This window comes from Podarcis tiliguerta, assembly GCF_965153285.1.
Source record: "Podarcis tiliguerta genome assembly, chromosome: 2".
Taxonomy (NCBI): domain Eukaryota; kingdom Metazoa; phylum Chordata; class Lepidosauria; order Squamata; family Lacertidae; genus Podarcis; species Podarcis tiliguerta.
The window spans coordinates 4,836,757-4,862,116 of record NC_139535.1 but is presented as its reverse complement, the minus strand read 5'-3'; the positions used below and the strand labels follow the sequence as shown (position 1 = coordinate 4,862,116).

General features: G+C 44.0%; 1 protein-coding gene across 1 annotated transcript; it reads right to left on the bottom strand.

The window, feature by feature from the left end:
• Nucleotides 1–1,212: 1,212 nt before the first annotated feature.
• LOC310672796 (vomeronasal type-2 receptor 26-like) lies at nucleotides 1,213–17,622 on the bottom strand (the record flags this gene model as incomplete). The annotated part of the gene is made up of 5 exons (XM_083430454.1): nucleotides 1,213–1,521; nucleotides 2,341–2,995; nucleotides 14,198–14,367; nucleotides 16,232–16,502; nucleotides 17,411–17,622. The coding sequence occupies 5 exons, from the start codon at nucleotides 17,620–17,622 to the stop codon at nucleotides 1,213–1,215; spliced, it is 1,617 nt and encodes a 538-aa protein (XP_083286580.1).
• Between the last annotated feature and the right edge of the window lie 7,738 nt (nucleotides 17,623–25,360).

Genomic DNA, 25,360 nt, shown 5'->3' with positions numbered 1-25,360 from the left:
AGGTGTAAATATGCAAATAAATCATATTTCTTAAAGCTACAGCAGTCTCCCCTGAGTCTTCAATTTTCCCAAAGAGCACGAACCCTGGGTGATCCCCGGAACCCCCTGAAATCTTGCCTCTCCCTTTCCTCTGGAATCACCCACCTTCCTCTATGGAGATGGTCCCTTCCGCACAAGGAGCACAATCATAGCAGCAAACGGCCTCCCCTTCTTTAGTCACTCTGACATATCCTGGGTGACAGCTTTCGGTGCATCTTGAACGAGGCACAACCTAAAAACTAAGAAAAGGAGCATCCAAGGAGATCAACATAAAGCACAGACATCATCTGAGGGCCCTGGCTAAAAAACATGCTCAAATAAAAATCATTTTTATAATACTGAGACCAGGTTAGAAAGCTTTAAAATGGGAGTGAGACCCTTAAAAATTTGGTACAACTGTGGAGAACTCAGTTTCTTTCTGACATACAATTTCATTTTTAATTATTGAACACAAATATTGTTGAACACAAAGGATTAAACAACCTATGGCCTTTTAAACTGCATTTGAGATTTATTGTTCTTTTTTGTCACTGTGAAAAGGTTGCCATATTTTGGACAAAGTTGTTGAGCTTTATTTTTTCCCTTTTGTAAATGTTTTTGGGCTTTTCTTTGAATTTTTAATTATTATTTTTTTAAATCACTCTGCTTGCCATACGTACAGGTTTTCCAGGACATGTTGCTGTTTCAGCAAAAAGCAGTCCGGGTGCGATTTCTGCAGCCATTCCCAGATGTGTCGAAGACAACCCGGAGGAACGGCAGCCGTACACTATGAAGTGTATTGTTGTGCTTTTATAAGCAGTCGCCGTTACTAGGCAGCTGATGAAGCCCAGATGGCAGCTAGGGCCACACTGCCAACTTTTGGCCCATTGATGTCCTTGTTCATCCACTCGGAGGGATAGATTAAAATGCAAGCTTAAGAGCAGCCTCTCCTCTCTTTGCCCCTCTCCATCTGGTTTGCTATGCAAAAAAGAGAGGGGAAAACAGAGAGGGAAAACAGCAGCTGTGTACACAACCAGGAGTGGGTCTCACTCTGCACAGGGCCCACTTAGGGTTAAACTGAAAATGGCCCCTATCAGCAAATTATCAGAATTTAACAGATGTCACAGCAAGGGAACCAGAGCCAGTTGTGCCATAGTGGTTAGAGGGGTGTAAGAGAACCCAGGAGACTAAGGTTCAAATTTCCAGGTAGCCATGAAGCTCCATAGAGAAAAGGTGGGATATAAGTACGATAAATAAACAGATAAATGCAATGACCTTGCTGAAGTTCCCAGGCCAAACAATGTCTTCCGGTTTAATGGAGAATTTTATGCCAGAGGATGCCTGTCGCTCGATGCTCCCAACCTTCCTTCTGCTGTGAGATTTATTGGGAAATACGACCCAGTTCACGATATCAAAGTTGGCAGTCAGCTCCCCATTCTGATCAGAATACATCCCTCCTATGGATGAATTGGAAAGCCAAATTTCTTTCAAGAAAGTGTGAAGCTAGAATGGCAGAGAAAACACCAGCTTTAGAAAACATGATATCCGGATTTTGTGAGAAAATGAGTATGTGGGTATATGATTGAGCAAAGCTTTTCATGACTTTGGATATTTTGTGGGGTATAGTCTTGTTTTTCTTAGATAATTGAGTGAGATTCCAGACATCTTACCAGTTTTGAGAGAATGGTCCTAAATCAAGGACATCGAGGCCTTGTGTCAGCTAAAGACCTTTTGGTCATTACAACTGGTCCTTTATCTGGCTATAAATTCACAGGACATATGACTCAAATAAACACATATAGAGGACACATCCTAGCAAGCACTTGGGAAGTGTAGAAAGCTAACATGCCTTTTAATTGGCTTTAACGTATCCTATTGTGATTTAAACTTTCTGTGTTTTAAATAAGGGTTTTCTTTAGTGAATTTCTTTTCATTTTAACTTTTTTGTAAAGTGGTTTGAGGTTTTTTTCAGGTGTCAAGCAATACTGTATATAAATGTTATGAACTAAGCGTTATGTAAGAGAATGCTCCTTAACAATTTTTCATAGCTTATTTTGTGCTTTGAAAGATTCCACCTAACTTTCCCATATTATCTTTTTTAAAAATAATTTTAATCAATTTTCAAAGTATATAAGAACCACAAAAATCTTAGGACCACAAAAATAGATGAATAATTAAAAAAAAACTTATTAACATGTCCTACTAAAGACAGGGCATAGGAAATCTAAACATATTTAACAATAACAATGAAGTAAACTACAAAGAATACAAAATCTGAAACGGATTCCAGAGAGCATTTACAAAAAAGGGGAGAGGACAAACCTGCCATGGCTGCAACCTTTGAAGTTCCAATCTGTTTCCTCCACCCGCCATTAACATCCATTTGGATCTGGATGAATATGCTACATTTAAGGCTTGGGCCACAAACTGGACACCGTAGTAAGTGCTGTAGCGGTCTTCAGACCAGATTGCCTCCATCTCCTCCTTGGACAAACTTTCCTGTTGTTCTATTTCTGTGCATCTTGTCCAGCCCTCCACGGACAGCACATTGTTTGAACATGTACAACTGAATACTCTTTTGAAAAACTGTGCAGCTGCAGCTCTAGCTTCAAACGAAAGTCGAGTATAGTAGCCATGTTCTGTCCGTTTTTCGGTATTCATTACAAAGGACAATGAACCTTGGGCAGGCTGGAAGTAATCTTTGCCACCAAACACCATCTCATCAATGTCCAGAAGATCTGTTGTGATCCAGAGTATCCCCTGAGATTTCCTCACTTCCTGAATTCTTTGTAACAGTACGATTGGATAAATTCTGTGCTCAGAGTCCCCATAATAAACAAACACCTTGACTTCCCTCAAATCAGATGGTTTACAATGTAAGGATGACATTTGTCCCAGGGTCGAAGTATGAATTTTTTCCAAGAAAGCAACACAAATCCCACTGCGGATGAGCAGAAGGGTGAAAACACTCAGGAACCTTTCTCCATTGTCGTTGTCTGGAACAAAGAGACCAATCCACGTCCACCCGAAATGCAGCAACAACTTGACAATCCCCATGTACTGGGTTTCTTCTTTGGGGACCATCTGGTAGATAAAAGGGAACTGGGTTTTGTCATTCAGATCCTGAGCAGCAGAGCCAAAACTGATCTAGTAAGAAAAGGATTGGTGTCATGTTTTCAGGAATACACAAGAAAGGCCCCATTGCATGACCAGGCCAAAGGCCCATCTCTTCACAGTAGCTAACCAGATGCTTCTGGATGTATGCAATGCCTTTGATGGAGGAATCATGTTCAGAAGAGGACCTGCAGTTTACAGAGAAGGAAGTGGCTCCAATGGACACTGGGGCAGAGCAGGGCATCTGGGCCTTGTAGGGTCATGGCACCCAAACCTGTTCCTAGAGTCACAATGGGGCACTACACAGAATGAGAGGCAGAAGCTAAGCAGCTGCACAGTTTGGAGGAGTGCAAGTACTTAAACTTCTGTGTTTGCTGTCAGACATCCACTGGTCTTCCTGAGAAACAAGAACCCTTTAGGGGCCAGGGGCTACTTTCAACTAAATCTTCCTATTGACAAACTGGAGAGGGAGATAGGAAGAGGCTGAGGGTTTTTTAAATCACTTTCCATATTCTTGTACTCTGCACAAGTACATCAGTACACACAACCATGACTAAAGGCCAGAATGGTTGGCTTTGAAGTTTAGAAACTTCTGGGAGGCTGAAGGGGTTCCTCACCACTGCTGGAGAGACAGCAAAGAGGAATGAAGCACAATTGACCTCTTCCCTTCCAATTCCTACCTGGGGCATTTTGTAGATGCCCAACATGCTTGAAATTTGGTGGGAGATTTCAGAAGAAGTTGCTTCAAAAACAGCCAACACTTTATTCTGTCTTCCACAGCTGTAGTTTGGAATACTGTCTAGCATGGCATCGGCAGTTGTCCTGACATCATAAGCGGCCTCATAGATGCTATAGCCCAGGGTGACATTGGCTAAATGTTTAAGATGCCGGGTGATCTCCTGGGTTGCAAACAAGATGGACAGGACTGGTGAGATATCCTCTGATGACCAACTGCAAATAAATGAATACACGAAAAATCGTTTTAGCTTCCCATTCCCCATTAAATGAAAAGAACTTTGCAACATTCCTTGCTCTGTAAGAACAGAAGAAGAGCTTGCTGGTTTTATATCTATTGGGGCAAACTCTGCAGCTAGGAAGGAGCAGAATCTTTGTCAGGAACTATTTAGAGGATGAGAAGATACTACTTGGTAAGGTTCCTATACGGATTTGAACGTTTCAGAGAGTTTGAAGGGAAGGAGGTGGTATCCTTACATTCCGATTTTTACACATTCTTTGATCTGCAAATGCAAGATTGCACCGTGGATTTAGAACTTATTTAAGATATGTTGTAATCCAAATACACCCAAGACCACTTGGGACTTTTAATTTAGACAGTTCTGTTGGGAATAAAGGAATAGGGGAAGCTGTCAAAGGCATTTAATACTTGACTAGGAAGAAACACCCTTTCCCCATAAAAATACAAAATGATACATGAGATGATCAACTCTGCTTTAGCTGCATTAATGAAACTGAAGCCCAAAATACGGAAAGGGTTCAGAAACAACCTCTTTTTTTGCAGGATACCAAGGGGCATGGCCAGAGGTTAGATGCTGCCTCTGGAAAACAGCAGTAAATGTGAATGCAGACTGGGTAACATAAAGTCACTTACGTCTTAGCAGTGTTTTTGGGATGCCGTGAAAAGTTGATTGGGTAAGTTATAAAACCATTTGGAAATATGACCTGACTAATAAGGTGGTCTCCTGGCCTGTAATAATTCAACGGGTCAGTTCCTATATTTCGGTTCAATGGGCATTTTGCTTTCAGCATCCTACTGGCTCCATGGGGCATTAGCAGCAGAAACAGCAGCAGCAGAAATATCATCCTGGCTATGCCTGCAAGACTCATACACTCTAGTGACAGCAGTGACATTAGAAGCACAGCTGGACTCCTACAAGTAGCTTCAGAAGCAAAGGTAGAAAAAGGAAACCTCCCACAGAAACAAGCTCTGCCAGTCCCAAATCTCTCAGGTCCGGCTTCTGATATTTATGACCTTGTTCTTCTTTCAGGCTTGTGACAATAAGTTATCTGATGCTGCCTGTGATTCTGATGTTTTGTTATTTGTGGACTCCAAGGCCATCATTGGGGAAATCCCTGGTCTAGATAAACAAAGCACCATGATTTTGATAATTATAGGGTTAAGAAGGTCCACCTCCTCTGCAACTCCCTGGAATCGGTGTGTGACTCAATGGGCAGCTGCAGAGCCAGAGCAAAACATGTTTGTGAGAACTCAAAGATGGGACTCTCAATCTGGGCCCTGCTCAACTTGAGGAAACATTAACTTCAGTAAAGTCCAAGAAACTATAGCATATCTAGCGTTATGATTAGGTGGGCCCAGGATCTGATTGATTCTGAAAGGTGGGAAAAACTGTGGACTAAATCAAATTTGCAGCATATGTGTCACTCAAAGAAAATGTATTTAAGATGATGTACCGATGGTATATCACACCTGCCAAACTTGCTAAAATGTATAGAAATCAAGACAAAAAATGTTGGAAGTGTAAGGAGACGAATTTCCTCCACATGTGGTGGACTTGCTCCAAAGTGGAAGCCTTCTGGGATATAATATATAATGAGTTAAAAAAGGTTTTGAAATATAAGTTCAATAAAAAAACAGAGGCATTTTTATTAGGTTTAATTGGTGAAGAAATACATAAAAGAGAGGTAAACATGTTTATGTATGCCACAACGGCTGCAAGAACACTTCTGGCTCAGAAACGGAAGCAGCAGGAACTCCCAACACTGGAAGATTGGCAGGTCAAGGTGGTGGAATATGTAGAGATGGCCACGTTGACGGGGAAGATTCGGAATCAGTGTGATGAACTGTTTCAAACGGACTGGAACAAATTTATATTTTATATGAAAGAAAATTGTAAACATTTGAAAACGTTTGTAGGCCTGAATTGAAATGTTTTGTAATGTAAATATAAGGAACAGGTTTACTGACAAGAAGGTGAAATATTATAATTTGACAAAGGGTAAATAAGTGATTATAGAAATGTGAAAAATATGGAAAGATATGTGGAAGTCAGAAAGAGGGAGGGAAGGATGTTGATGCTCTTACAGAGTAATATATTAAGTTATAGAAGTATGTAAAAAATGTGAATATGATTTAAGTGGAAAATCTAATAAAAATTATTTAAAAGAAAGAAAGAAAGAAACCATAGAATAGCCAAAGCAAAACGTGTTTGTGAGAACTCAAAGATGTGACTCTCAATCCAGGCACTGCTAAACTTGAGGAAACATTAACTTCAGTAAAGTCCAGGAAACTATAGAATAGCTATGATGGACCAAGACCAGGAAGGCAGGACTTGATAGAGGTGTATAAAGTCCTGCATGGTGTGGATAATATGGATAGGAAAAGTTTTCCTCCTTCCCAGTAGTAATACTAGAAGTTTGGACTTTAAGTGGGAATATAAACCCTCGTTTCCTAGGCCCCAGTCCAACTCCCTGATCACTACACCACACTGCCTCAGAACTATAGATTCATTGGCATCCAGTGGACGTCTCTAACACCGAGATAAGCCATGAGATACTCACATGAGGTAATAGAAGTTCGGATTCATGAGACAACTAAAAGCATATTTTATAATCAAAACAGCAGCAACTATTTTAATATTTATACCCCACCCACAACAAGAGCTGTTTGAAGAATTGCTGTGTCGTCTGATATGTTCATTCAGAACTTAACACATATACCCAGAACAAATTTAGTTGGTCTCTAAGGTGCTACTGGACATTTTTTAAAAATTATTTTTATTTATTTCAACTGTTTCAGACCAACATGGCTACCTACCTGAATGCAGTAGTCCAAGTGGGAGATAACTAGAGCATGCACTACTCTGGCGAGACAGTCTGTAGGTATGTAGGGTCTCAGATGGCCTACCAGATGCAGCTCAATCCGTTGGCCACCATACATCCTTCAACCATCTCCAGATACTCACAGGACCTAGTTAGTCACACAGGACCTGGTGACCTAGTTGCAGGAGTTTATTGGCCAGTGACGTTACCCTGGATGAATGCAGATGTATCATTGTGACATCAGTGTATGATGTCACAGACAGAATGAGCTTCAAACCCCAGCAAAGTGAGAGGCAGTTAACAGTCAGACCCAGGCTTAATGCTTTGGTTATTTGTGGCAGATGATGAAAAGGTAAAACATGGGGGCTATGGTATCTTTTACCAAAGGTTGCAGCTGGATCTAGCACTTAAAAGGTCTTGGTGCCCCCATGTGTATCTAATTCAGGAAATAAACACTAATAAACTGCAAAATAAAGATTGATTTTTCAAAATGAAGCAGAACCTACAGTAAGGTGGAAAATAACATTTATAGATCAGGGTAAATCCAGGAATGAAAAATTTCTGAGGTGCCCCCCTTCCATTGAGGCCCTGAGCACGTGCTTATTTTGCTTAATGCTTAATTCAGCCCTATTCTGGATTAGGGCTACTTGGGTTTGGGGCAGATTCTTGAAGAAGTGGAACCTTCTAAAGTGACTCTCACTGCTTGCAAATGAGGTTTTCAGCTGTTGAGGTTCCATTGCTCTTTGAACCACAATTCAACATTTAAAGACAATATGGATTTACACAAGTGCAGGTCAGTGAAATGGACATCTTCAGTAACAAGTCCATCAGATTATAAAACAGATAGGACTGTAGGGCCCCTCCATCCTTATTATACATTCACTTTCATCATTCATTACTACCTTTCACAATTTTTGTTTTTATTTATGCTTCTTTGATTCCATGCATAACAAGGTCTCAACCCAGATTGAAATGGGTCAAGTTAAGTGTTTGACTTCAGGTGGTCCCATCCATGTGGTCTCCCAACCGTTGCCCTGCATGACTTATTAAAGCTTGCAATGGGGGTATGAGTTGGTGGATCCAGGAGTTGTCAATGCATCCTCATGGAAGATGGTAGTCCTAGTTGTCTTGAAAAATTGGTGGATTGATCACTCCTGAATATTTCCAACATGAGCCTATTGACTTATGACGACTACTGCTAACAGGTCGCTAATACTGGTTGTTTTGGAAGTGTAAATGGTAGAGAGGTTTCTGGCAAGACATTTGTGAACATTGATTTTATGAATTTAGAGCTTCTGCAATTTTCCTGCCATAAACCAGGTGTCAGGGACTGGGCAGAGGAGGAATGGTGGAGACCGCCTCCCCATCTTGACTCTTCTAGAGAAGAGGAAGACAGTATAGATTTATAACAGTGGTTTGTGGGAGGTCACAGCTCAGAGGCAAATGAGGGGAATAGTTGGGAAATAATGCGAGAGGAGCAGGAGACAAAAGTGGAGCCGCAGCTGGTTGATACGGTGTCATTAGAAAGCAACTAAGACCCTCCATCTCCTAGAACCTGGCAAGCCTTAAAAGTAGGAGAGCAAAGAGCTCAAAGACAGAGGGCACGTAGCAGCACCCGTAGAAGTGACGAATGAGGATGTGGGAGAGACAAGGGTGGAAAGTCACTCGGGACAACGCCATTATCTAAGAGGCTGAGTTCTTTAGCCTCTCTCTGTAAAAATTGAAATAAAAAAGGACGGTAAGAAACCTTTCCTTTTCTTTATGCTTTCCTGGGCAACCACGCAGAAGCTGCTGACAGCATCCTGACAAATTGTCCCGAGTCATCTTTAATTGGCGTTTAGGTCATAAATCATGACAGATGGCGTAGCAGGAGCTACGGGGCAGGCAGCCAATACTGATAACCGAGAAGAACCATTTCAATGGCTTTTACAACAAAATTTATTGTTAAGATCACATTTAGAACAATTAACCAGCACAATAAATCAACAAAATGCAGAATTCGCAAAGATTTCCTGGGGTACCACCTCACAAATGAGGGGGTGCATATGGATCCCGCTAAGGTGCAGAGCGCAATTTCGCGGCAGGAGCCCAAGACAAAGAAAGACCTGCAGAGGTTTTTAGCATTGTCCAAATATTACCACCAGTTCATGTCAGCCTATTCGAGATTCACTACACCCCTCACGGATTGCTTGATGGGGCAAGAAGCTGTTCCAGTTGACAGCTTAGGCGCAACAGGCATTTGAGCATCTCAAAACCTTGTTCTCCTCAGAGGTGTACCCAGCTCATGCAGACCCCCACAGGGTGTTGGTCAAATAAACCTTTGTCAGAGCGGTTGGTGCTGTGCTGTTAAAGGAAGACCAAGATGACCAAAGTCTTTATGCTTTCCTGGGCAACCAGCTGGAAGATGCTGACAGCATCCTAACGGTCCATGTTAACAACATTATATTTTATGTGAAGCCAAGAATCTTCAAAGAAGCTAAGAATTAGAAACCACCGACTTCACTTTTTTTAGTTAGATGTGCCTTTGTGTTCAGATCAGGCCTGAGGATGATAATGTAGCACTTGGGAAGGAAGATGCAGCCCAGAAGTCCAGCACTGGAGGCCAACATAGAGAAGACCTGCACAGCAACCATGAACTTCCCTTTTGTGCTCAGGTAGGTGGGCACAAAAGACACCCAAACACTGCAGAAGACCAGCATGCTGAAGGTGATCAGCTTGGCTTCATTGAAGGACCCTGGAAGCTTTCTGGCTAGAAAAGCCACCGTGAAGCAGATGGCAGCCAGGAAGCCCATGTAGCCAAGGACAGTGTAGAACATGGCAACAGATCCCTCATTGCATAGAAGGATGATCTCTCTAGCTTGGGAGTGCATGTCGGAGTCTGGGAAGGGTGGGGAGATTCCCAGCCAGATGCTGCAGATGACAATTTGGATACCGGAACAGGAAAGGACAATGGACTTGGCCAGACTCTTCCCCAGCCATCTCCTCACCTTGTTCCCTGGCTTTGTGGCCAGGAAGGCCAGCACCACAGTGATGGTTTTTGCCAAAACAGAAGAGACGGCAACTGAGAAGATGATGCTGAAGGCTGTTTGTCGGAGAAGGCAGGTTGCTCTTCTTGGCCGGCCGATGAACAGGAAGGAGGACAAAAAGGAAAGCAGGAGGGAGCTGAGGAGGATATAGGATAAGTCTCGATTGTTAGCTTTGACTATGGGAGTTTCCTTGTATTTAATGAAGATTCCTTTCACAATGCCAGTGGTCAAGGACAAGAAGAGGGCAAAGGACACCAGGACAATCCCCAAGGGTTCTTCATAAGTGAGAAATGTTATAATCTTGGGCACACATTTGTTTCGAGCTTGATTTGCATGCTGATCTTCTGGGCATCTGGTGCAATGCTTTGCATCTGAAGAGAAGAAGAATGACTTCAGAATGACTAACAAAATTCTTACATCCATACCTGTCTGTTTTCTGCCATGGTGATGGTGTGTGTGTTTGAGGTGTCAGGAAAATACAGTCTTTAGCAAGGTGTGCTGGGAAGGAAAAAGTAGAGAACAAGGAGGTGCTCATTTTGGCTAGGCTGGCTGAAGATTGGTTGAGAGAGATTTCTTCCACTCAAGGAAACTGTACTGCTATGGTAAACAAGTCCCCCTTGATCATGTGCTAAGATCTGGACTTCCTCCATGCAGACTGAAGGTGTAAATATGCGAATAAATCATATTTCTTAAAGCTACAGCAGTCTCCCCTGAGTCTTCAATTTTCCAAAAGAGCACGAACCCTGGGTGATCCCTGGAACCCCCTGGAATCTTGCCTCTCCCTTTCCTCTGGAGTCACCCACCTTCCTGAATAGAGATGGTCCCTTCCGCACAAGGAGTGCAATCATAGCAGCAAACAGCCTCCCCTTCTTTAGTCACTCTGACATATCCAGGACGACAGCTTTCAGTGCATCTTGAACGAGGCACAACCTAAAAACTAAGAAAAGGAGCACTCAAGGACATAAAGCACAGACATCATCTGAGGGCCCTGGCTAAAAACATGCTCAAATAAAAATCATTTTTAGAATACTGAGACCAGGTTAGAAAGCTTTAAAATGGGAGTGAGACCCTTAAAAATTTTGTAGAACTGTGGAGAATTCATTTTCTTTCTGACATAAAGTTTCATTTTTGATTGTTGAACACAAATATTGTTGAACAGAAAGGATTAAACAAAGTATGGCCTTTTAAACTGCATTTGAGATTTATTTTTCTTTTTGTCACTGTGAAAAGGTTGCCATATTTTGGACAAAGTTGTTGAGCTTTATTTTTTCCCTTTCTAAATGTTTTTGGGCTTTTCTTTGAATTTTTAATCATTTTTTTAAAAATCACTCTGCTTGCCATATGTGCAGGTTTTCCAGGACATTTTGCCGATTCAGCCGAAATATGCTTGGGCTTGTCATATGTTTGGGTTTTCCAGCACATTTTAGTGTTTCACCAAAAGCTGTGTCTGGGTGCCATTTCTGCAGCCCATTCCCAGTTGTGTCCAAGACAACCCGGAGGAATGGCAGCCCTATACTATGGTGTGTATTGTTGTGCTTTTATAAGCAGTCACCATTATTGGGCATCTGATAAGGCCCACATGGCAGTCAGGGCCACACTGCCAACTTTTGGCCATTGATGTCCTTGTTCATCCACTCAGAGGGATAGATAAAATGCAAGCTTAAGAGAAGAAGAAGAAGAAGAAGAAGAAGAAGAAGAAGAAGAAGAAGAAGAAGAAGAAGGGGAGTTTGGATTTGATATCCCGCCTTTCACTCCCTTTAAGGAGTCTCAAAGTGGCTAACATTCTCCTTTCCCTTCCTCCCCCACAACAAACACTCTGTGAGGTGAGTGGGGCTGAGAGAATTCAAAGAAGTGTGACTGGCCCAAGGTCACCCAGCAGCTGCATGTGGAGGAGCGGAGACGCGAACCCGGTTCACCAGATTACGAGACTACCGCTCTTAACCACTACACCACACTGGCTCTCTGGAGCACATTGGAGCAGCCTCTCCTCTCTTTGCCCCTCTCCATCTGATTTGCTATGCAAAAAAGAGAGGGGGAAACAGAGAGGGAAAACAGCAGCTGTGTACACAAACAGGAGTGGGGATCTCTCTGCACAAGGCCCACTCAGGGTTAAACTGAAAATGGCACCTATCAGCATATTATCAGAACTTAACAGATGTCACAGCAAGGGAACCAGAGCCAGTTGTGCCATAGTGGTAAGAGGGTTGTAAGAGAGCCCAGGAGACTAAGGTTCAAATTTCCAGGTAGCCATGAAGCTCCATAGATAGAAGGTGGGATATAAGTACAGTGGTACCTCAGGTTAAGTACTTAATTCGTTCCGGAGGTCCGTACTTAACCTGAAACTGTTCTTAACCTGAAGCACCACTTTAGCTAATGGGGTCTCCTGCTGCTGCCGTGCCGCCGGAGCATGATTTATGTTCTCACCCTTAAGCAAAGTTCTTAACCCGAGGTAATATTTCTGGGTTAGCGGAGTCTGTAACCTGAAGCATATGTAACCTGAGGTACCACTGTACAATAAATAAACAGATAAATGAATGAATGCAATGACCTTGCTGAATTTCCCAGGCCACACAATGGCTTCTGGTTTAATGGAGAATTTTATGTCGGAGGATGCCTGTCCCTTGATGCTCCCAACTTTCATTCTGCTGTGAGATCTATTGGGAAATACGACCCAGTTCACGATATCAAAGTTGGCAGTCAGCTCCCCATTCTGATCAGAATACATCCCTCCTATGGATGAATTGGAAAGCCAAATTTCTTTCAAGAAAGTGTGAAGCTAGAATGGCAGAGAAAACACCAGCTTTAGAAAACATGATATCTGAATTTTGTGAGAAAATGAGTATGTGGGTATATGATTGAGCAAAGCTTTTCATGACTTTGAATATTTTGTGGGGCGTAGTCTTGTTTTTCTTGGATAATTGAGTAATGTTCCAGACATCTTACGAATTTTGAGAGAATGGTTCTAAATCAAGGACATCAAGGCCTCGTGTTAGCTAAAGATAACAACCTTTTGGTCATTACAACTGGTCCTTTATCAGGTTATAAATTCACAGGACGTATGACTCAAATAAACACATATAGAGGACACATCCTAGCAAGCACTTGGGAAGTGTAGAAAGCTAACATGCCTTTTAATTGGCTTTAACCTATCCTATTGTGATTTCAACTTTCTGTGTTTTAAATAAGGGTTTTCTTTAGTGATTTTTTTATTTTAATGTTTTTGTAAAGTGCCTTGAGGGTTTCTTCAGGAGTCAAGCAATATATAAATGTTATGAACTAAATATAGTAATTAATTAATTAAGCTTTATGTAAGAGAATGCTCCTTAACAATTTTTCATAGCTTATTTTGTGCTCTGAAAGATTCCTCCGAACCTTCCCAAATTATGTATTAAAAAATGATTTTAATCAATTTTCAAAGTATATAAGAACCACAAAAATAGATGAACAATTAAAAAATCCTTATTAACGTGTCCTACTAAAGACAGGGCATAGGAAACCTAAACATATTTAACAATAACAATGAGGTAAACTACAAAGAATATAAAATCTGAAACGGATTCCAGAGAGCATTTGCAAAAAAGGGGAGAGGACAGACCTTCCATGGCTGCAACCTTTGAAGTTCCAATCTGTCTCCTCCACCCGCCATTAACATCCATTTGGATCTGGATGAATATGCGACATTTAAGGCCTGGGCCACAAACTGGACGCCGTAGTAAGTGCTGTAGCGGTCTTGAGACCAGATTTCCCCCATCTCTTTCTGGGACAATGCTTCCAGTGGTTCCTTTTCTGTGCATCTTGTCCAACCCTCCACGGATAGCACACTGTTTGAACATGTACAACTGAATGCTCTTGACCAAAACTGTGCAGCTGCAGCTGTAGCTTCAAACGAAAGTCGAGTATAGTAGCCATGTTCTGTCCGTTTTTTGGTATTCATTACAAAGGACAAAGAACCTTGGGCAGGCTGGAAGTAATCTGTCCCACCAAACAACAGCTCATCAATGTCCAGAAGATCTGTTGTGATCCAGACTATCCCTTGAGTTTTCCTCACTTCATGAATTCTTTGTAACATCATGATTGGATAAATTCTGTGCTTAGAGTCCCCATAATAAACAAACACCTTGACTTGTCTCAAAACAGATACATTAAAATGCAAGTATGAGAGTTTCAGAAGATTAATTTTTTCCAAGAAAGCAACACAAATCTCACTCCGGATCAGCGGAGGTGTGAAAGCACTCAGGAACCTTTCTCCATTGTCATTGTCTGGAACAAAGAGACCGATCCACGTCCACCCAAAATATAGCAACAACTTGACAATCCCCATGTACTGGGTTTCTTCTTTGGGGACTATCCGGTAGATAAAAGGGAACTGGGTTTTGTCATTCAGATCATGAGCAGCTGAGCCAAAACTGATCTAGTATGAAAAGGATTGGTGTCAGGGTTTCAGGAATACACAAGAAAGGCCTCATTGCATGACCAGGCCAAAGGCCCATCTTCTCACAGTAGCTAACCAGAGGCTTATGGGATGCATGCCATGCCTCTGATGGAGGAATCCTGTTCAGTGGAGGACCTGGAGCTTACAGAGAAGGAAGTGGCTCCAATGGACACTGAGACAGACCAGGGCATCTGAGGCCTTCAGGGGTCATGGCACCCCAAACTCTTCCTAGAGCCACAATGCAAAGAATGAGAGGCAGATGCTAAACAGCAGTGCTTTTTTCTAAAAAATATGTTTAGGGGCACTTCTGCTTCCGTCTTATACTCAGGAAACACTGGGAAAGGAAAGGAAGCCGCCATTGGGGGTAGCAACGAAACTGATGATTCACGATGCTATTCAGTGGAAATGACGATTTACAATGCTAGAGAAGAAACTAAAAAATTTGTAGTTTCTTCTCCTGGTAGTTTCACAAAATGTTTAGGGCTATGCGTCTCCCTGCATCTCTACAGAAATAGCACTGCTAAGCAGCTATACAGTCTGGAGGAGTGCAAGCACTTAAACTGTGTTCAGTTAGTGCCAGACAGCCACTGGTCTTCCTGAGAAAGAAGAACACATTAGGAGCCAGGGGCTACTGTCAACTACATCTTCCTATTGACAGTCTGGGGAGGGAGACAGGAATCATAGAATCATAGAATCATAGAGTTGGAAGAGACCACAAGGGCCATCGACTCCAACCCCCTGCCAAGCAGGAAACACCATTAGAGCACTCTTGACATATGGTTGTCAAGCCTCTGCTTAAAGACCTCCAAAGAAGGAGACTCCACCACACTCCTTGGCAGCAAATTCCACTGTCGAACAGCTCTTACTGTCAGGAAGTTCTTCCTAATGTTTAGGTGGAATCTTCTTTCTTGTAGTTTGGATCCATTGCTCCGTGTCCGCTTCTCTGGAGCAGCAGAAACAACCTTTCTTCCTCCTCTATGTGACATCCTTTTCTATATTTGAACATGGCTATCATATCACCCCTTAACCTCCTCTTCTCCAGGCTAAACATGCCCAGCTCCCTTAGCCGTTCCTCATAAGGCATCGTTTCCAGGCCTTTGACCGTTTTGGTTGCCCTCCTCTGGACACGTTCCAGTTTGTCAGTGTCCTTCTTGAACTGTGGTGCCCAGAACTGGACACAGTACTCCAGGTGAGGTCTGACCAGAGCAGAATACAGTGGCACTATTACTTCCCTTGATCTAGATGCTATACTCCTATTGATGCAGCCCAGAATTGCATTGGCTTTTTTAGCTGCCGCATCACACTGTTGGCTCATGTCAAGTTTGTGGTCAACCAAGACTCCTAGATCCTTTTCACATGTACTGCTCTCAAGCCAGGTGTCACCCATCTTGTATTTGTGCCTCTCATTTTTTTTTGCCCAAGTGCAATACTTTACATTTCTCCCTGTTAAAATTCATCTTGTTTGTTTTTGCCCAGTTCTTTAATCTGTCAAGGTCGTTTTGAAGTGTGATCCTGTCCTCTGGGGTGTTAGCCACCCCTCCCAGTTTGGTGGGGAAGAGGCAGAGGGTTTTCTAAATCGCTTTCCACATTCTTAAAATGTGATTCCTCCCCGCCCCCCGGTCTCTCTTTTTCGGTGCTTCTCTTTTGTGTTCCTTGGAAAAATTGGCCCTTAGAATATTGCTGAAGTAGAAATTCCATCAGTCTGCAAAAGCATGGCTAATTGACAGAATGGTTGGCTTTGCAGTTTAGAAACTTCTGGGGGCATGAAGAGTTTCCTCACCACTGTTGGAGAGACAGCAAAGAGGAATGAAACATAACTGATCTCTTCCCTTCCAATTCCTACCTGGGGCATTTTGTAGATGCCCAACATGCTTGAAATCTGGCTGGGGATTTCAGAAGAAGTTGCTTCAAAAACCGCCAACACTCTATTCTGTCTTCCACAGCTGTAGTTCGGAATACTGTCTAGCATGGCATCGGCAGTTGTTCTGACATCAAAAGCGGCCTCATAGATGCTATAGCCCAGGGTGACATTGGCTAAATGCTTAAGATGTTGGGTGATCTCCTGGGCTGCAAACAAGATGGAGAGGACTGGTGAGGTCTCCTTTGCTGACCAACTGCAAATAAATGAATACACGAAAAATCGTTTTAGCCTTCCATTCTCCATTAAATGAAAACAACTCCTTGCTCTATACAAGTTATATCTAACGGGAAACTCTGCAGCTAGGAAGGAGCAGAATCTTGCCCAGATCCACCAACAAAGAGAGGAGCAGCATTTAGGAGAGCTTGAGCTGGGGTGAATTAGATTGAAATTTAGAATTCCTTAAGTTGGCAAGAACTATTTACAGGATGAGAAGATATGAAAGAGAGAAATGCCCTGTCTTGGGTTACTCACCTTAACTTCTGAGTCTGGTGGAACTACCTAGTAAGGTTCCTATACTGATTTGAGCGTTCCAGTGAGTCTGAAGTGAAGGAGGTGGTCACCTTACATTCTGATTTTTACACTTTCTTCGATCCCCAATCGCAAGATTAGCATGATGTAATCCAAATACACCCAACACCACATGAGACATTTAAGTTAGACAGTTCTGTTGGGAATACGGGAATAGGGGAAGCTCTGCAAAGGCATTTAATTTTGGACCAGGAAGAAACACCCTTTTTGCATAAAAATACATTAAAAAGCCAAATTTTCCTTTAATGTGTTATCTTTATATGGAGCAGTTCAGAAAGAACTTCCCAGGAAGAAGGATATGAGATGAACAACTGTGCTTTAGATGCTGCCTTTGTATTAAGGGAACTGTAGCCCAAAATAGGGAAAGGATTCAGAATTAAACTCTCTGTTTGCAGGATATCAAGGGGTCACTGGGTACTTTAATGCTGACTTTCAGTCCCTAAATCTTATTTAACAGGAAATAAGGGGGCAATGGAGAGAGAAAGTTTAATTAGGGATGGGCAGAAATTAAATGCTGTCTCTGGCAAACAGCAATAAATGTGAATAGAGGCTGGGTAACATAAAGTCACTTACGTCTTCACAGTGTTTTTGGGATGCTGGAAAAAGTTGAATGGGTAAATTCTATAAGATCCTGGAAATATGACCTGACTAATGAGGTGGTCTCCTGGCCTGTAATAATTCAGCGGATCACTTTCCTCATTTAGGTTCAATGGGCATTTTGCTTTCAGCATCCCACAGGCTCCATGGGGCATAAGCAGCACAAATAACAGCAGCACTAATATCATCCTGGCTATGCCTGCAAGAGTCATACACTCTTGTGACAGCAGTTACATTAGAAGCACAGCTGGACTCCTACAGTAGCTTCAGAAGCAGAGGTAGAAAAAGGAAACCTCCCACAGAAACAAGCCCTGCCAGCCCCAAATCTCTCAGGTGCGGCTTCTGATATTTATGACCCAGTCCTTCTTACAGGCTTGTGACAATAAGTTATCTCATTCTGCCTCTGATTCTGATGCTTATGTGATTTGTGGACTCCAAGGCCACCGTTGGGGAAATCCCTGGACTAGATGAACAAAATACCATGATGTTGATAATTATAGGGTTAAGAAGGTCCACCTCCTCTGCAACTCCCTGGAATCGGTGTGTGACTCAATGGGCAGCTGCAGAGCCAGGGAAAACATGTTTGTGAGAACTCAAAGACGGGGCTGTCAATCTGGGCCCTTCTAAACTTGAGGAAACATTGACCAGTAAAGTCCAAGAAACTATAGAATAGCTATGATGGACCAAGGCAGGACATGATAGAGGTTTATAAGCATGCTGTGGATAATATGGATAGGAAAAAGTTTTCCTCCTTCCCAGTAATAATACTAGAAGTTTGGACTTTAAGCGGGAATTTAAACCCTTGTGTCCTAGGCCCCTGTCCAACTCCCTGATCACTACACCACACTGCCTCAGAACTAAAGATTCATCAGCATCCAATGGAGGTCTCTAACACAGAGAAAAGCCATGAAATACTCACATGAGATAATAGAAGTTAGTGCTGAGTGATCCATTGGCTTTATACAGTAGCAATAATATCTGGCCTTGGCTTAGTAATACAGTGGTACCTTGGGTTACAGACGCTTCAGGTTACAGACTCCGCTAACCCAGAAATATTACCTCGGGTTAAGAACTTTGCTTCAGGATGAGAACAGAAATTGCGCAGCGGCAGCAGGAGGCCCCATTAGCTAAAGTGGTACCTCAGGTTAAGAATAGTTTCAGGTTAAGAAAGGACCTCCAGAATGAATTAAGTTCTTAACTTGAGGTACCACTGTATATTAGCAGCCGACTAGAGATTCAATTCAATTTGGCTTCCAATGAAGCTGAATGTTGGAAGAGTCAGGAGAGAGAAATCTCTTATAGACCTTGAAGATTGCTCCTTCCCTGGAAGAATTTCAATCATACATAGTTGGGCTGAGGAAGGCAATTAACATCAGTGATATCTATGCTGACCAGCATGTAACCATCCATTCAAGAACAGTGTGTTTTACTGCAGATGTTAGTGGAGTTTGGGGCAGATTCTTGAAGATGTGGAACCTTCTGAAGTGACTCTCACTGCTTGCGAATGAGGCCTTCAACTGTTGAGGTTCTATTGCTCTTTGAACCACTGGGGAAATTGCTTTTTGTAAGAACTCACTGATGGGCCTGTCAATCTGTGTATGGGTAAAAGTTCCCCATAATGCCAACAGTACAATCCTAGCATCTCTACTCAGAATTCCCGTTCAGTTTAGTGGGGCCTCCTCCCACTGTCTTTGCATGCTAGGAGAAGCTTTCCCAATGGGATTTCTGCTTCTGGAGCACATTAAGAACAAATCAGATTATAGACCCACTAGAGGTGCAAAATAAATGAAGCAGCACCATTGTGTTTTCATTGATTTTTTTAAAACTAAAATCATATTTTATAATCAAAACAGCAACAACTATTTTAATATTGATCTCCATATTCTTCTTCATGCTCAGGCTATGAACGAAAACATTAAGCTTGCTGGAGAGCCAGGCTGCTGGTGACCTAGTTGCAGGAGTTTATTGGCCACTGACGTTACCCTGGATGAATGCAGATGTATCATTGTGACATCAGGGTATGATGTCACAGACAGAATGAGCTTCAAACCCCAGCAAAGTGAGAGACAGTTAAGAGTCAGACCCAGGCTTAATGCTGTGGGTATTCGTGGCAGATGATGAAAAGGTGGAATGGCAGCTGGTTGAAGTCATTAGAAAGCATCCAGGACCGTCCATCTCCTAAAACCTGGCAAGCCTTGAAAGTAGGAGAGCAAAGAGCTCAAAGACAGAGGGCACGTGGCAGCACCCATAGAAGTGACAAATGAGGATATGGGAGAGACGAGGGTGGAGATTCACTCAGGACAACACTATTATCCAAGAGGCTGAGTTCTATAGCCTCTCTCTGTAATAATTGAACTAAGAAACGACAGTAAGAAACCTTTCCTTGTCTTTATGCTTTCCTGGGCAACCAGCCAGAAGCTGCTGACAGCATCCTGACAGATTGTCCCGAGTTAACTTTCATTGGCTGTTAGGTCATAAACCATGACAGATGGCGTAACAGGAGCTATAGGGCAGCCAGCCAATACTGATAACCGAGAAGAACAATTTCAATGGCTTTTACAACAAAATTTATTGTGAAGATGACACGTAGAACAATTAACCAGGCCAATAAATTATCAAAATGAAGAATTCGCAAAGATTTCCTGGGGTACCTCCTCACAACTGAGGGGGTGCATATGGATCCCACTAAGGTGCAGAGCGTACTTTCATAGCAGGAGCTCAGGATAATGAAAGACCTGCAGAGGTTTTAGGGTTCGTCAACTATTACCGCAAGTTCATGCCAGCCTATTTGAGACTCACAACCCCCCTCATGGATTGCAAGAGGGGCAAAAAGCCATTCCATTGGATTGCTGAGGCGCAACAGGTCTTTAGCATCTGGATCTATAGCATCTAGATCAAGGGAAGTAATAGTGCCACTGTATTCTGCTCTGGTCAGACCTCACCTGGAGTACTGTGTCCAGTTCTGGGCACCACAGTTCAAGAAGGACACTGACAATCTGGAACGTGTCCAGAGGAGGTCAACCAAAATGGTAAAAGGCCTGGAAACGATGCCTTATGAGGAACGGCTAAGGGAGCTGGGCATGTTTAGCCTGGAGAAGAGGAGGTTAAGGGGTGATATGATAGCCATGTTCAATTATGTAAAAGGATGTCACATAGAGGAGGGAGAAAGGTTGTTTTCTGCTGCCCCAGATAAGCGGACACGGAGCAATGGATCCAAACTACAAGAAAGAAGATTCCACCTAAACATGAGGAAGAACTTCCTGACAGTAAGAGCTGTTTGACAGTGGAATTTGCTGCCAAGGAGTGTGGTGGAGTCTCCTTCTTTGGAGGTCTTTAAGCAGAGGCTTGACAACCATATGTCAGGAGTGCTCTGATGGTGTTTCCTGCTTGGCAGGGGGTTGGACTCGATGGCCCTTGTGGTCTCTTCCAACTCTATGATTCTTTGATTCTATAACAGGTGTTTGAGCATCTCAAAACTTTGTTCTCCTCAGAGGTGTACCTAGCTCTGGCAGACCCCCACAGCCTGTTGGGTGTAGAAACGGATGCCTATGACCGATCGGTTGGTGATGTGCTGCTGCAGGAAGACCAAGAGGGGACCCTACGCCTGTGTGCCTTCCACTCTCAAAAATTGGCTCCTTCCGAACAGAATGACACTATTTGGGAAAAGGAGCTTTTAGCAGTCAATGAAGCCTTTGAAGTGTGGAGACACTTCCTGGAAGGGGCATAGCACAAGGTGGAGGTGTGCACCGACCATCACGATCTGGAGTGTCGTCTAAATCAGCAGCAGGTCCACTTCACACAGTTCTTTGCTCGGTTCGACTTCAGGGTCCAGTATGTGTCGGATAGTCAGAATCAAGCAGTGGATGCTCTCTCCAGGGAGCCTGAATATCAGAACGACGAGACAGTCCCAGTGTATAGGCATATCTTGAAACCAGCACAGCTACAGCTAGTTGCTGGATCAGTCATGGAAGTCAGAAACTTCCAGCAGCAAACAAGAGAGGATGCCTTTGCCAGAGGCAAGTTAACAGCACTGCAGGAAAGCAGCAATGAAGCAAAGGGCTTCGTAGATAAGGGTGGCCTATTGTAGAGAGAAGTTCTCTACATCCCAGCGGGAGACCTCTGAGCCAAGGTGCTGGGTTAATGCCATGACAACCTTAAACTGGGCTACTTCGGGCAGCACAAGACGTTAAAGCATGAGACACAGCAGTTCTAGTGGCCAAGGATGAGGGAGGAGGACAAGGAATACCTGAGAGCCTGTGAGATGTGTCAGTGGGCAAAGAGACCAAGGGAGGCACCAGCAGGCTTACTACAACTGCTGCCCACCCCACAAGGACCATGGGAAACCATAGCCATGGACTTCATCACAGATGGAGGAAGACACAGCTCAGAGGCAGATGAGGGGTAAAGTTGGGAAATAATGGGAGAGGAGGAGGAGAAGAAATGGAGCAGCGGCTTGCTGACACGGTATCAATAGAAAGCATCACAGACCCCCCCCTCGCCTCCCAGAACTCAGCAGGCCTTAAAAGTAGGAGAGCAAAGAGCCAATGACAGCATCCTGACACCAGGGTCAGGTCCACTTTAGCAATACTGTATTTTATGTGACACTAAGAATCTTCAAAGAACCAAAGAATCAGATACTACCATCTTTGCATTTTGTAGTTAGATGTGCTTTTGTGTTCAGATCAGGCCTGAGGATGATAATGTAGCACTTGGGAAGGAAGATGCAGCCCAGAAGCCCAGCACTGGAGGCCAACATAGAGAAGACCTGCACGGCCACCATATACTTCCCCTTGGTGCTCAGGTAGGTGGGCACAAAGGACACCCAAACACTGCAGAAGACCAACATGCTGAAGGTGATCAGCTTGGCTTCATTGAAGGACCCTGGAAGGTTCCTGGCTAGGAAAGCCACCGTGAAGCAGATTGCAGCCAGAAAGCCCATGTAGCCAAGGACAGTGTAAAACATGGCAACAGATCCTTCATTGCATAGAAGGATGATCTCTCTAGCTTGGGAGTGCATGTCGGAGTCTGGGAAGGGTGGGGAGATTCCCAGCCAGATGCTGCAGATGACAACCTGAATACCACAACAGGAAAGGACAATGGAGTTGGCCAGACTCTTCCCCAGCCATCTCCTCACCTTGTTCCCTGGCTTTGTGGCCAGGAAGGCCAGCACCACAGTGATGGTTTTTGCCAACACAGAGGAGACGGCAAATGAAAATATGATGCTGAATGCTGTTTGTCGTAGAAGGCAGGTCACTTTCCTTGGCCGGCCGATGAACAGGAAGGAGGACCAAAAGGAAAGCAGGAGGGAGATAAGGAGGATATAGGATAAGTCTCGATTGTTAGCTTTGACTATGGGAGTTTCCTTGTATTTAATGAAGATTCCTAGGACAACACCAGCGGTTAAGCACAAGAAGAGAGCAAAGGACACCAGGACAATCCCCAAGGATTCTTCATAAGTGAGAAATGTTATAGTCTTGGGGACACATTTGTCTCGCGCTTGATTTGCATGCTGATCTTCTGGGCATCTGGTGCAATGCTTTGCATCTAAGGAGAAGGAGAATGACTTCAGCATAACTCAGAAAATTCTTATATCCATAACTGTCTGTTTTCCGATACATTGGGAAACATCAATAATAAATTAATAGATGATAGGATTTTAATTGTCTGGAGCAGGGGTCCCCAAACTTTTTAAACAGGGGGCTGGTTCACTGTCCCTCAGACACTGTCGGGGGCCCGACTATAATTTGCAAGAAAATATGAATGAATTCCTATGCACACTGCACATATTTTATTTGTAGTGCACAAAAAGAGGAAAAACAATACAATATTTAAAATGAAGAACGATTTTAATCAACATAAACATATAAGTATTTCAACGGGAAGTATGGGCCTGCTTTTGGTTAATGAGATGGTGAATTCACTAATGCTCATCCCTACAAGCCAGGCTACACACGGATCTCCCTCACCCCCATGGCCCAGTCTACATGCAGGCCTTCCATGCCCCCATCCCCACAACCCAGCCTTGTCTGCCTGCACACACCCATCCCCACAACCCAGATGATACACGTCTCCCTAACCCAGATCCCCACGACCCAGCCAGACCCATGTCTCCTTAAGCCCCATCCTCACAACCCAACTTGCCCGAGTGTCTCCCTAACCATCACCCACCCACCCCAGCCTGTATGCCTGTCCTCCAGCCCCAAATCCTCACACTTCAGCCTGCCCATGCGTCTCCCTACCAATCTCCACGGTGCGGCCTGCATGCATGTCGCCCGTCCCCATGACTCCCGACTTACTGTGGGGCAGCTCCTCTGGCACATCATGAATTCCACGTCACGGCATTACAGATGCGCCAGATCGGGGGATTGGAGCCGGTACTGGGCTCTGGGGAGGCGCGGCAGGAGCCCTGTGATGCGGTAGCAAGGATGCGGTGTGCTGCAGTGCCAGAAAGGCCCTCATGCCGGCCCCATCCTATGCACTGCCGGCCTCTGTGGTGGGGAGGTAGGCGGGGAGAGGCCCGGCTTGCCCAGGCAGCGCGCTCACTCGCAGGTGGGTGAGGAGGCTGTGAGAGGGAGACGGGGTGCATGGGGTCTGGGGCGCGGGGGTGCCTCTTCCTCCGCAATCCCCTTCCGACTCCAGGCGGGCCAGGTCCAGGACCCTGGTGGACCAGATACAGCCCACGGGCCTGAGTTTGAGGACGCTAGGTCTGGAGTATTGAAGGTTGAAAGTCAGGCTAGGTTTCTTTCCAAGCCAGGACGTTACATGGGGCAGAGGCTCCAACACGACAAAGGCTGTTGATGGCCCATCTGAGAGGAATTCTTGGGCCTGGGAAGATGGAGGTTGCCCTGGTGATGGGGTGTGCATTTGAGGTGTCAGGAAAATACAGTCTTTAGGAAGGTAGGCTGGGAAGAATAAGGCAGAGAACAAGGAGGGACGTATCTTGGCTAGGGTGGCTGAAAAATGGTTAGGAGAGATTTCTTGCACTCGAGTTCTGCACTGCTATGGGGAACAAGTCCCTCTTGATCATGTGCTAAGATGTGGACTCCCTCCATACAGATTGAAGGTGTAAATATGTGAATAAATCATATTTCTTAAAGCTACAACAGTTTTCCCGTGTCTTCAATTCTCCGAAGGAGCACAAACTCTGGGTGACCCCTCGAACCCCCTGAAATTTTGCTTCTGCTCGGCAGAGAGTGGGGTGGTGCCCAACTTCTGTAGGCTTCAATATTTGTCCCCTTCCCTTGACGGCTGTTGTGCTCAGGCCCTGCTTATGGGCTTCTCATAAGCATCTGATTCAACGCTGTGAGAACAGGGCTTTGGACTACCTGGGCCTTTGGCCTGATCCAGCAAGCCTCTCCCTTTCCTCTGGAGTCACCCACCTTCCTGAACAGAGATGGTCCCTTCCGCACAAGGAGCACAATCATAGCAGCAAACGGTCTCCCCTTCTTTAGTCACTCTGGCATATCCTGGGTGACAGCTTTTGGTACATCTTGAACGAGGCACGACCTAAAAACACGGAGAGGGAGAATCAACGGAGAGCAGCATAAATTGCAGACATCAAAGAATAATCATTTTTAGAATTCCGAGGCCAGGTTAGAAAGCTTAAAATGGGAACGAGACCCTTTCAAATTTTGTTGGACTGTGGAGAACTTGTCTTCTTTCTGACATAAAGTTTCATTTTTAATTGTTGAACGCAAAAGATGAAACAAACTTTGGCATTTTAAACTGTATTTGATATTTATTGGTTTTTGTTGTTACTATGATAGGGTTGCCATATTCAGGACAAAGTTAAAGCAGAACCTCTACATACATCCCACTGTACTTAGGCCCGTTCCAAGTCACGGCCGCGGCAAACCCGGAAGTAAACACCGGGTTTGCCACGACTCGCGCACACGCAGAAGTGGCTGCTGCCATCTGCACATGAAC